Raw genomic sequence first — 12900 nt, forward strand, 5'->3', positions numbered from 1 at the left:
TAGGCAATCTCGCTGCTGCCAGCTTTAGGATACCAGGCGCCGCTCAGGTAGTGGGTGGTCAGCAAACTGTGCATGGCAAAGCTGGCATCTTTTGGTATGTTGCCTGAAGATTAAACAAAATACAAAAAAAACAACAACTGAGCAGCCAGCTCGCAAATAAATTTGAGTCCTCAAATCCAATTCGATTAGAGGTGAAGAATTATATCTAAAAAATAACATGAATGAAAATTATTAAAGTGGGTATCATAGAATAGTACATCTTTTTATTTTTAATCTTCCCACCCAGAATTATGAGCTTCAACTAAAACTTTCTGCGTTCGAGAAAATGTTAAAGAATCAATTCCAGCCGTTGTTGTAAATAAAAATCTGTCTGGTAAATCTACAGCTTTTCATTTCTAAAAACTGACATGTTTCCTCACCCGTTTGTTGCAAAATCAGTGTGTGAATGAATAGGAATGACTGATTTCCTTAAAAAGCATCTCTGTGTCCTGAAAAGCAAGCCTGACATTTCATTTCATTTCTAAATATCTCAGATTCAGACAGACAGGATGATGAGCATCCAAAGAGCAATTTTGGAGTCTTAGCACAGATTTAACAGGTTTTGGGGCTCATGAGGTTTCAGTTCTCTATTTTGAGCAAAGTGTGGTTATTGTTTTAAAACCCAACTCTGCTTTAAAGCTCTCCACAGAAGACTGACATGTCTGCTGTGTTTGCCGTTTGTCCACTAATGTGCTCTAACAAACCTCCTTCAGCTGCATTTGTGCTGAGATTGAATTACACGGGTGGACTCAGTTTACTAATTTAATAACTTCTTGAGGAAATGGGCTTCACTGCATTTTCTTTATGGGTATCACCATGTTATTTGTAAGAAGAAGAAAAAAACATGAAAAGGATGCATCTATTTTTTTCCTTCCATGTCACAATTAGGGACTAATTTGTCCACTGAAGTTCAATGAGTGATTAAATTTTCCTGGAACAATAAAAATGCATCTGATTATTTTTTGCACTTTTTTCAGATAAATAGTGGCTTAAAAGAAATCAATAACAAGTGAAACCAGGCAGACCCACAAGTCAGGATTAATGAGTTTAAACCATTGCAGACAGAAAATTACTCCAAATAAATAAAATGGAAGAAATGGACAAGCTATAGTCAGAAGGACAGCAACAAAAAGGACAAAAAGAGACAAATGTCTCATATATGGAAATCTAGGAGACCAAGTTAACAACATCTCGTGTGTGTGATAATCATCTTTTGACCAGAAACCAAAATCACCAGGCGTACCGTAGGTGCCAAAGATGTAGGTGAAGACAGCTCTGAGGTCTTTGTTCTCCGTCAGCTCGTTGACCACATCTGTCAGGCTGCGTGGCGCCATTTTGTAGAAATAAGACAGATGCTTGACGAGGCCAGTGTGGATCAGGAACTTGGCCAAAGGTAAGGGGCAGAGCTTCAGCACAGCCATGACCCAAATGCCCCGCCCAGTTTTCTGCGAAAAAAGAAAAACACACACAGCACACACAGATGATAACATGGATCTTTTTACTTCAACTCTGACCTTAAAAGGACTTTTGAACAGATGACAGTTGAAATCCAAATGATGACGTGTCAAAATGGTTAATCCCTTTAACATCACAGAAGCCTACCTTCACCAGCTTCAAGTACTCATCGATGGCCTTCTCCTCTCCAGGGAATCGCTTCTTCAGCTCTTCAGAGTAGCGAGCGCTGCCGCTGTAGATGGGGTAGGAGCGGCGGTTTTCGGGCGGTCCCAGCACGACGTGGTCAAACGGGTTCTCCAGCTTCTCCCACTGCAGCTGACCATTGGTCATCTGGTCCAGCATGCAGCGAAAGGGCTTATGGTCCATCAGGTCACCGATGTAATGAATACCTACGATATGAAAATGTGTTATTACAGAAATAGCTTTTACAAAGAAAAGAAGAACGAATTTCTTTTAAACTGATCTTCCTGCATATGTGAGGGACATGTAAGGATCATCTCACCAACATCAAACTCAAAGCCCTTCTCTGTGAACGTGTGGCAGCATCCCCCGGCCCGACTATGCTGCTCCAGAACCAGAACCTTCTTTCCAACTTTAGCCAGCAGCACAGCCAGGCCGAGTCCACCGACACCACTGCCGATGATGACTGCATCCAGGTTGTCTGGCACTTTACTGGCCACAAAACCTGTCACAAAAAAAGTAAGAATTATGAATCACAGCTGTGGGTAAAAAGAGAAATGGACCAAATATTCCCAGAGCAAACAAACTCATGTTTAGTGAATATTTAATTAAAAATAGAATCTTGAACTGTACCCTTTTACATACTAAAGTCCTTTGAAATAACATGAAATGGTCAAAACAGAAAGCCTCTAAGAAAACCAGACAATCAGTGCATCTATAGCAAAAACAATGTCTTTTTTTTATTTTCACAAGTTTTTACCAATAATTTTTTAGAATCATTAACTCCCATTTCTACTATGCCATATTAGGGCTGTTGTATATAAAAAAGGTAGTAGTAAATTTCTGTAAAAAAAAAAATAAAAATTCAGAAACTTACAGATAAATCTCAGAAATCTTCTAGAAAGCAATTGTAAAAAGTATAAAACTTGCAAGAAAAAATCTGATTATATCTTAAAAATATTCCAGAAAATCTCGGAAATTTCGTCGCTCATTGGCAGAAATGTACGTCTTTTTATGTCTGCCATAGCCCTATTTCACATCTTTGATGTTTTGCATGTATTTAAATTAGTCCAAGAGGCGGGGCAAATAATATTTAAATGATCTATTAAATCAAAATAGCTGTTTGGATATGAAAATATTCTCTAAACAGGTCTGCACATCTTGCTTTGCAGCCATGAAATTTACATCAATGCTATAAACTAAGTTAATACACTTGCATGAATAAATTATAAACAAACCCACCTTGCTTAAGGATTTTGTTTTTCTCTTTCTTGTCGTAAACCTTCACCTTTAGCGGCTCACGACAGTCCTTCTCAAAGGGGTTCGGACCTGAGCTGCCGAAGACATATTTAAGTATAAATATGACCAAAGACACACAAGCAAAGGCTACAATCGTCAACATCACGCCAACTTTTCTTTGCTACGTCCTGTCAACTGGTCAAACTGCAGTTGAGTTCACTTCCTCGTTAGGTATAGTGTAGTCCCGCCCATTCTACTGACAGATGACAGTGGCCAATCAGAAAATTAGATTTTCTATACGTAATATTATCCAGTCCAATAAGCGACGGGTACAAGGTGAGCGTACTGTCCGTGTCGTACTGCATGACTGAAGCTAAATTGACCTTTATAACAGTAAAAACTCGATACAAATCAGACATTTAAAGCAGTTTAGTCTTATGCTGCATTATAAAAGGAATTAGTTTAGTTTTACCATTTAAAATATGGGTCAGTTTGTTATACAGACCTAAAGCTGAATATGTTTACTGCACTCACTTGGTCATAGCTTCTTTTGTATGGTTACTGCATCAACTTAGATCAGTCTGTGGTTTTGCTTTGGGTTTAAGGAAGCTCGTGTTGTTTTCAGTTCAATTGCATGCTTGACTTTAATGTTTCACACCTGCTTTTTCACAATATTCCAGGTTCTCTTGGGATTTAGGTCAGGTCCGTTTGCATGTTCAGTGATACAGTATAGGGAGTTTCCAATGCTGCTGGAAAAATTAACCTGTCGTCTCCATAAAGACTATTTTCAGAGGAAAGCATGAGGTGCTCTGATTGTTGACTTAGAATAGACACAGTGGACCAACACCACCAGATGGCATTATCACCGGCGATAAAAAAAACCCCACTTCACATCAAATCTAAGATATTTGGAATCTTTGCCTCTGCCCTTCCTAAAAACTCTTGGTTCTACCATACTTTTTCCCTCCACAAAACTTTAAAGCAGTTTCATCTCAAATTATTGAGAACTATTTTCAATGATGTTCAAATTTACGGAGACGTACCTGTATCTACATGCTTCACATCTTCCTTTCTAGTTTGACTGCATTTTTTCAGAAATGCAGCCCCACCTGCATGAGTAGCACAGTTTACATTGTTTGAATTTTTACAATAGACATTTATAGAAAGACAACTTGTTTGAGGAACTTCTTAGAACAAATAAATGGTGGAAAAACAACTTTTAGACTAAAATGTAAGTTGAGGTGATTTTTGAATTGCGACTTCATATTTTCAGCAACTTTGTATTTTTTTTCCCCCTGTACTTAAATTACATAAAATATGCTTTTAATCAAACAGCAGCGATGTGGATAGGTGGTTGTAATCTGAACAGTTACCAGTGTAAAGAAAAACTACATCTGTGTATAATGAAATGCACACTTTCAAATGAACATACTAGTTTAACACTGACTGCTAAAGACTGAATGATTTGGCTTAAAACTCCCGTTTGATAAGGTTTGCAATAACGTGGCAACTTCTTGAAGGCATTTCCTACTCCAAATTAAAAAAAAAACAACAACCTTATTTGCATCTTCACATTGAATTCCTGCATTATAATCACAGGAAGATTAATTTTTTGGACATGCTTTGCCAACAAAACCCAAGTTTTACATAAGAAACACTTTATTAGAGTCAACGTCACCCACCCTGTACCTCTCCATCATTCACTATAAAACCTCATCCAATTTAAAAGCAGCCCAGGAGTCGATATGAAGAACACATTGAAATATGCCATGCTGTATAATAACATCAGTGTGTTGCCTCGTCTTTTTATTCAGATGAACTGACAGTTATCAGTCCAGCACTCTAAAACTTGATGACAACTCCATGTTTGTTTACATTTCAATAATTTAAGTCTTTATTGAAGTAAAACATTTAAACTCATTCTTGGACTTTCCCACATTCAAAGCTAATAAAGATTTCTAATCTTGCCCTGAAACTTTTCAAATGTTTGGGAAACATTATTTCAGGGTGAACATTTTTCAACCTGGGGTGGGGAGAGCGAGAACGGGGACATTTATATTAAAATTTGTCATAAATTTCATCCCTGCTCACAGGTGTGCAGCACAACCCCCCATCAGAATGCCATTTGCAGTCCACCCTGATCAGTGTGGATGGATTTGTGTCCAACTAAGCAGATTTAGTATCAGTCGGTGATTCTTTTGTTAGTACAGTAAGCTGAAGAGGGATGGCCACAAAAAGTTGATATAAATGAGTGGAGCTTCAGAAATGAAACACCAACTCTGGGTTTAATTCAAGCAGTGCTGAGCAACCTTGACGGCTGCTGAAAGAGATTAAAAAAAAAGAAAAAACAAACAAAAAAAAGGGTCAAGCATGACAAGAAGGATCGAACCAGAAGCCCTTATCTTAAGTCCATTTTTGGTATTTACCGCATCTTTTTCAGCCTCCTCGTTAAAATCTGTCACCCATTTTGTTTTGATTATTTCTAAAACTCAATTTTTATTTTAGTTTCAAAAAGCACTTCCAATATTTGAGGATAAAATCAAACAGTAGGTTCTACTCTGCATGTGTTAGGGCATTAGCCGCAGTTACGTCTGACTTCTTATGTACATTTCCTGTGGGTCTGGAAGAAAGTAGTGGCCAGCAACCCGTGCATTCGGTTGTGTTTTGGTACATTTTAAGACAGCTTTCAGAGGAAATACAGTTGTTTGCAATGATGAACTACAAATGGCTTAAGGTCCATGTGGTTGAGGGACTGGGAAAACCTGAGGGCTCTCCCAGCCTCAGTACACCTGGCAGCGGTAGTGCAGGTCGAAGTTCAAAAGGTCAGAAAGTAAAAATGAGGGGGAGGGAGTGAGTTTTCTTTTCCGAAAGCATGAAGCCATCAGTCCATGGTGCGGTTTTCAGGCCCGTTGGTGACGCGTGCTTGTGGCGTAAAGGGATGTCACTGCAGAACCAATCCAACCTGGAAAACAATCAGAGCAGCCGTTAAGTAAAATACACAAAGGAGATTTTAAATTAGGTTTTAAAAATCACAAACTACTCTGCATGACGACATCTTGAATTATGTGAGAGGAAAACCTTCTGGAGAAATGGCTCAAAACAAAAAGATATTCAATTATATTAATTATAAGTCAATTTATTAGCGATTCAAATCAAAAACCGGAAAAAGTAAATATTACGCACAAAGTGAGAAAAGTAGGCATTTACTTCAGTTAAGCTAATGACTGAAATAAATGGTTAATGAAAAACCAATATTGAGTTCATCAGAAAATGTAAATTTCTTCTGCACAAGACAAATAAAAAAAAAATTACCTTTTCTGCTCCCATGCTGGGACACTTCCAATTGTACAGATAATACTGTAGATTCCCATCCCCAATGCCGAACTTCAGCTTCTCCAAGAAAGTCTTATTTTCCATTAGATCCAGTGCATTAAAGACGTCAAAGCCTTTCTGTATAGGCACAAAGCAGAAGGAGTTTAACGTGTGAAGAAAGGATCGTTTTTATAAGTACGTTTTTATAAAACTGCATTAGACGAACCGATTTGGCCAGAATGAGAGCGTCGGACATCAGGTCCAGCAGGGGTGTGGTGGTGTGCACGTTGTAGAAGGAGTACGCTGCTTTAAGACTGCGATGAACAGGGTGATTCATTATGGTGGAAGGCAGTGTGTAGAAACTCAGGAAATCTGTCACTTTGCCTTCGTTCTGGTGGATAACATCATCATCATTAGAATAAAAAGGTGCAAACCTTTGCTGAGACATTAACCAACAAAAACATTCATTACCTCCACCACATATGTGTCAATAATGTTCTCCTGTGGGAGCAACCAGTGCTTCACCTCCTCCTCGTTCATGGCAGGAACCAGGTTGAACTGGTTAAGGTACTCGCGGAGGAGGCGGCTCACCACTGGTACATCCTTCTTGGTCATCGGTCGCAGACCAGAAGTCTTTGGGGACTGAAGGGTAAAAAGAATATGATGGAATATGATGAAAGAAGAGCTTAGCTGATAATCTGCATCAAAATCTGTTTCTATTTGCCCCAGACCTCAGGCAAACGGTACAACTTCATGGTGCGCTGCATAGTCATGTTCCTGCTCAGGTGGGAGAACTTCACTTCGATTAGTTTTCGTGGGTTCAAAGAGCGATGCCAGTACCTGTCCAGAAGAGGAGTATGTGAACGCTGCAGTATGCAACTTTAATTTAAAAAAATGTTTTTTTTACACATTTGTTGAAACTGTCACTATGTCAAGATGGTATGAGAGAATCTGTGGAAAAACAAAAGGAAGAGCTTCTCCGCCTTCTCCTGGTGCTAACTAAAAGTAACCAATCAGAGCCAGGAGGAGGGTCTTAGTGCTGTCAGTCAGCTCATGTGCATGCCTCCCTTCTTTGCTCTCTGCTACGACAGAGCTTCTCCCATGTCAAGAATGCTAAAGCTAAAAAGCAAGGCCACCAAAGACAGCAGAAAAGCAGTTTTCTTGTAACAGTAAATTGCGTCTCTGCATTTAGCACATTTAGCAGCGCGTTCATGTGGTTGATCGACATCGCTTAGACCCTCCTCCTGGTTCTGACTGGTAGATTTTGGTCTGGAGCTGTGCATTTCTTTGAAATGCAAGGTGGAGGAGGTTCATATTTTCACAGATTATTTGTCTTCTATTATACTGTCACAACATGGTGAGAGTTTTAACAAATTTTTTATAAAAGTTACAAACTGCAGCTTTAAAGTAGATGACATTCAAGGCTTTACAATCAGTAAAAAAAACAAAACCGGATATGGCCATCTGCAATGCAGACCTGCAGGTTCCCACAGGCTTGGGCAGTACCACCCCGGCAGTGTATACCGCCTGGAAGATACCCTGAAGGTTGACCCGTCTGGTGATTTCCCGGATCAGAACTGGAGCAACCCGTTTGGCTCGTAGCTTCTTGTGGACACACAAGAAATTGATCTCTACCATTTTTTTTTCTCTAAAAGCACAAGAACAACAAGTGATGAGACGTGGAAGTTGGCTGGAGATTAATGACGCACTCAAAAATAAAACATTAAAAACAACCCAGTGGATTAACTTTACATGTCATAGATGCGGATGGTGGCTGGAATGGCACTGATGAATCCGACCAGCTTCTGATTGGAGTTCACTCGGACTCCGCAGTGCCACTGAGGCAGCCAACCTGGAGGTCGAAGAGCCCTGAGCAAAAGACGGATTATTCGTTTTGATGCCAAAGTGTCAATAAATGGAAAATAAATGCAACTTTAAAATGTCAAAACTGAAATCATGAAGCTACCAGAGCAAGAACTCGGGGGAGTAGTCAAATCTGAACATGTTGTCGTCGTCCTCCACATAATTTTCATTGAGGAGAGTGTAGAGCTCCTTCAGCTGGAAGACAAGATAAACATTTTAATTGCATTAATAAGATCTAAAATACAGGAAGTTATAGTAAAAAAACAGTTTTGTAAGATAATTTCTCCATCTTCCATTGAGAGTGTAAATCTGACACCAATTCTGTCTTTTCATGTTCGCAAAGATAATTTAAACCCCCGTGGTACGCTCCAATTTCAGTCTCAGTGAAACAGGACGACAACCATCTTTTAATAATACAATCCAGATAATTTTAGACATTATTTATATGAATCTGCAATAAGGATCTCTTTACTTTTGTTAATTAATAATAACCCAACATGGAGAAGAAGAATTCAGCTCTGATGCTCCACAAATCTGAAGAAACTTCCAGAAAAATGCAGAAACAGCTGAAATACAGTTTCTTTAAATCTAGTCTTACAACCCACCTATTGGAGTTGCCTTTGGTTAACAGTAAGAAACAATTTATCCATGAAAAGAGGAACAGCAGAAAATAATGATTTAAATACATCATCTTGCAACAAGTACTGATATTTAACAATACTGCAGCCAAAAACTTCAACACATTTTATTGGGATTTGATCTCTAAATAAAAAGCAGTTCAGCCAATTCCATTCAGAGCTCCATTAACTTGTAAAATCCTGAAATCTATAATTTAATTCCACTTTGATTACACCCGATTTCTGAAGGCCTTGAGGGAGGGTTTGTTAAAGAAAATAAGCACCAATCAGAAAAAAATAAAAATAAAATCAGTGCAACCAACTGTCTCCAGAAGTGATTTAATTTGCAAATTGAATCCACCTGTGCGTTTAATTTCAGTATAAATGCAGCTGCTCTGCAAGTCCCTCAGAGGTTTGTTAGAGAAAATTAGCAAACTAAAACCATCATGAAGATTAAGGGACAACACTAAAGCAACAATAAGTTATGAAACAACATCCCAGCCTCTGAACAAACCATCATCTGAAAATGAAATCAGTAACTGCAAAGCTACAAAGACATGGCTGTCCTAGTAAAAAAAAAAAGCCAAGAGATGCATGGTGACTGGAGGAACTCGAGAGATTCAAAGCTCAAGTGGAAAAATACAACCACCTGATGGTCAGATAGGAGCAAAATTAAACTTTTTGGTCTACATGCAAAACACCAAATATGGTAGCAGAGATTTCATGGGCAGATGGATGAAGAGATATACAGGTAATACTGAAAGAAAAACATGGGGATGGGCCAGACTCAGAGGTTCAGTTTTACTTGAACTACTTTGCTAAAGGGGACAAATTTCAACCTCTAGAACCAATGGCAGCAAAAGTGGTTCAACAAATTAATAACCAAGGTGGCCCGAGTCAAAATTTTGCACTTTTCCTTCAACCTCACAAGGATGAACTGCTTTGTGTTGATCAATCTTCTAAGAAAAAAAAAGAAAAATCACACAAAGATATTTAAATTTGTGGTTGTAGCATGGCAAAATGTGAAAAACACCATAGCGTATAAATAGTTTTGTGAGCAAATAATCTTAGAGATCAGATTGCAAATATGATGCAACTTCATATTCTTTTACACCGAATACATTGTGACTTAAACTAATCTGGTACAACATGGACATGCTGCACCAGGTTACAGTAAGTTAAAAACTTTGAAAAGTGGAATAAAAAGCAATTAAAGTTTCTTTATTTGAAGTGTAATTTAACTCGGTCTTACCACGGCGGGGTTCCCCAGGTCGAGCGTGTCCCAGGTGAAGCCCTGGGGGAGGCTGTACGGCTCTTCTCTAATGTGGTCTTTATCAGGTTCGATTGAGCCGTGTGATGTTACGGTCTCCCCTGAAGGAAAAAACATGAAAACATGAAGCAGAAAAACCTGCAATACAGCACATAAGCCAAGTAGATCTTTGTTCTAATGAAAGAAATAAAAAACCCTAACAATCGTCATACCAAGCTTGGGCACAGGTTGTGTGTCCCAGAACTGGTAACTCCTCCTTGTCGCCTCCTCCATGGTTTTGGCTGGGCCTTGGCCAACAGAAAACAGCTCGATGGCCTTTTGGATCTCCTGTAGCTTATCAGCTGGTAGCGAATTCACCTGCTCAGGAAGTTAAAACAGCCCATTTGGAATAAAAGAAAACTATTACAAATAAAAGGTCAACATTATTAATTCCTTAACCTCATTGTTAGCCATTCTGGTGTGCTGCTCCACACTTAGAAAATCTCTAGAGGTTGCAATTTGTTCCTGTACCTTAGATCATTTTTCAAAACTAAAAAATTATTTCATGCCTTAGCAAGGGGATCCTGAGCTGCTTCGGTGGCACCGGCTTTCTTCTTCTTTTTCTGTCTCTTTTTCTTCTTCTTGGCTCCAGTGTCATCCGCACGTTCACTGAAAAACAGAGGAAATATACATTACATGAGAAAACCTGATCTTAATAAAAAATTTAAGTGATTACATGCACGTCGGAAACATTATTGCTTTGTGTAAAGTTCAAAGTTCACCAATTACCCTCGTTTGTAATTTTTGTTTTAAATATGGAAATGTAAAATTAACTTAAATGTTTATTATTTAACAAAATGCTTTTATAATCATTACTACTAGTATTAACAACACTATATCCACACTGTATGCATTTTATCTCCATCTGTTCATCTTTTCTCTAGTATGGGCCAGGGGTCTGCAACCTTGACAATCTACAACCTTTTGAAAAAAAAAATGCTTTAAATATATATTTATATTTAAATTTAGCTCTATATTGAAGACATGAGCTGGTTCTTTTTGCTTTTTAGCCAACGTCATTAAGAGCCATTGCGGATGGTCCACAGAGCCACATGTTGCAGCGCTAAAGCAGGTGAGAAAACAGCCTCACTTTATCATTTAAACTGACACAAAGACACAACAGGAAGGAGTAATATTGAGTTCAAACTTGATAAACCACACACCTACTTGCATCCATCCCGACAATGTACTTACAAGGGATTATCTCATTAGTGTCCAAGAGAGGACAGAGGCCAGGCTCTGGGCCTGCATTTCAACCCCCTGCCCCCCACCAATGCAGATGGCAAATCACATGGCCTCTAGTTGAGAAGTACATGGTATCCAAGCGTGTCTACATACCCTTGTACAGGAGGTCAGTGAGTGGCTGGGACAATGGACAACAAAACATTCAATAGTTTGTTCTCTATGGTTCCATTTCAGTCCAGTAGGAGCATTGAACAACCAGACCTATTCTTTGTTTGCATGGAGAAGTACCTCATGTGCTTACAACTGGAATTAACAGGGTCATCAACAACATAACGACCACACTCAAGTGATAGCATGTTTTCATCTTTGTTGATCTAAAAGTGTTTTTAGAATAAATTGATTTTTTTTCCCCAATTCATGACCTTAAAAAACCATGACATAGGAGGGGAGACAAGATAACTCCCTCTCTCTCTCTTAAGTTGCTCTTAAAAGTAGAAAAGGACCCTGCTTGTTAAACGCACAGGAGCCAGGCTAAGCAGGATTTCCATCCAAGTCTATTTTGCGTATGAGCTCTTCTGACTTCAGCTGTTTCTAGACGTTGCAGATTTCTGTCAAAACAGTATGAAACGAAAGCACGCCACACACTGCTGGTTACAAAGGTAGAACAGAAAGCGCATTATTATCATCAATACGCATCTGCTCGTTTCACTTTTAACTCTGAATTCGCATCGGACAAAAGGGGTTTGACAGCTTTGTTAGCATGGCCAGCTAACCTGCATCTGTCAACTGGGCATAATCAGTAACTACTTGCAAAGAAGCGACATGCCTACACCTTGAAACATAACAAACTTCAAAAATGTTGTTTATTTTATCCTCGCAGGGGACACGGGAATATATGGTCATTTTCCAACCCAATTTTGATCATTTTAACCCCTAAAACAACGCCTTGCTGCATGCAGGTATTCGACGCTAAATCCCTCCCACTTTGCAACAAGAAATCCAGCCTCACCCAATCACATTACAGAGTTAAAGCGCAGACACCGGTTGTAGCCAATAAGAAGAACGCAAAGAGGCTGGACTTGAACGAACGGCAGTTGCCTTGGCTTCTTGCTAAAGCTTCCGTTAGCATTCGCTTCGGTGTAAAAGTAAGGCAGTATAACCCGTAAATCGCCACTGTATGAATAAAGCTGCCTTGTTACCCGTCCTCCAAGTGGTGCTCTTCATTTTCACAGTCGCTACAATGCCCGTGGTCTTCTACATCTTCTTTCTCCGGGCTGGCTGCTGTCTCATTCTCATCCGCCATCTTCGACCAGGAAGTGAGGCTCCACGGCGTGCGCTGGTCGCCTTTAAACAAGCCTTCACGCTATTGGTTCTGCGATAGGGTCGCCTTTAATGTCGTTCTTTGTGTTCATGTCGAAATGTTTGCCGTAAACAGTACATGTGTACGTTTATTGATTTTTTTCCTTCAATATAAATTTTCACCAACAGCCTCGAGGCCGGGGATTTTGCTGCCCACACAGATCAAATCATTTTAAGAAGGGACGTTCCCTAAGATATTGCTAAAATTCAAGTCCTTAAATGTTCTATACACTTTCCTCAGTGTAATTAATATTGGGAACCTTTTGGGAACTTTCCCTTAAGATTACACTGTGCAAAAAATAACCCTGAGGACATCTGGGAAATGTTTAGTAAAAGTTTAAG

General features: G+C 39.2%; 2 protein-coding genes across 2 annotated transcripts in view; both read right to left on the bottom strand.

Moving 5' to 3' along the window:
* Positions 1 to 3178, bottom strand: part of LOC103131190 (putative all-trans-retinol 13,14-reductase) — a 16499-nt gene extending 13321 nt beyond the window's left edge. Inside the window, exon 1 of the mRNA XM_016666465.1 lies at positions 2917 to 3178. Coding sequence (XP_016521951.1) covers positions 2917 to 3076 — 160 coding nt within the window. The 5' untranslated portion in view covers positions 3077 to 3178. The remainder of the gene's footprint in view (positions 1 to 2916) is intronic.
* Positions 3179 to 4556: 1378 nt separating this feature from the next.
* nmt1a (N-myristoyltransferase 1a) lies at positions 4557 to 12540 on the bottom strand. The gene is made up of 12 exons (XM_007542782.1): positions 12399 to 12540; positions 10524 to 10623; positions 10188 to 10332; positions 9958 to 10076; positions 8192 to 8283; positions 7978 to 8094; positions 7703 to 7873; positions 6957 to 7065; positions 6697 to 6867; positions 6452 to 6616; positions 6226 to 6363; positions 4557 to 5875 (listed from the first exon to the last, which is right to left on the bottom strand). The coding sequence occupies exons 1-12, from the start codon at positions 12500 to 12502 to the stop codon at positions 5855 to 5857; spliced, it is 1452 nt and encodes a 483-aa protein (XP_007542844.1). The 5' UTR covers positions 12503 to 12540; the 3' UTR covers positions 4557 to 5854.
* Between the last annotated feature and the right edge of the window lie 360 nt (positions 12541 to 12900).

This window comes from Poecilia formosa, unplaced genomic scaffold, assembly GCF_000485575.1.
Source record: "Poecilia formosa unplaced genomic scaffold, Poecilia_formosa-5.1.2 Scaffold728, whole genome shotgun sequence".
NCBI lineage: Eukaryota > Metazoa > Chordata > Actinopteri > Cyprinodontiformes > Poeciliidae > Poecilia > Poecilia formosa.

Coding starts and splice junctions, on each gene's coding strand:
- nmt1a (XM_007542782.1), bottom strand. CDS start 12,502: ATGGCGGATGAGAATGAGACAGCAGCCAGCCCGGAGAAAGAAGATGTA. Junction 6,868..6,956: donor AGTTGTACCGTTTGCCTGAG/GTCTGGGGCAAA, acceptor TTTACCCTTCAG/TCCCCAAAGACTTCTGGTCT. Junction 6,617..6,696: donor TTGACACATATGTGGTGGAG/GTAATGAATGTT, acceptor GTTATCCACCAG/AACGAAGGCAAAGTGACAGA.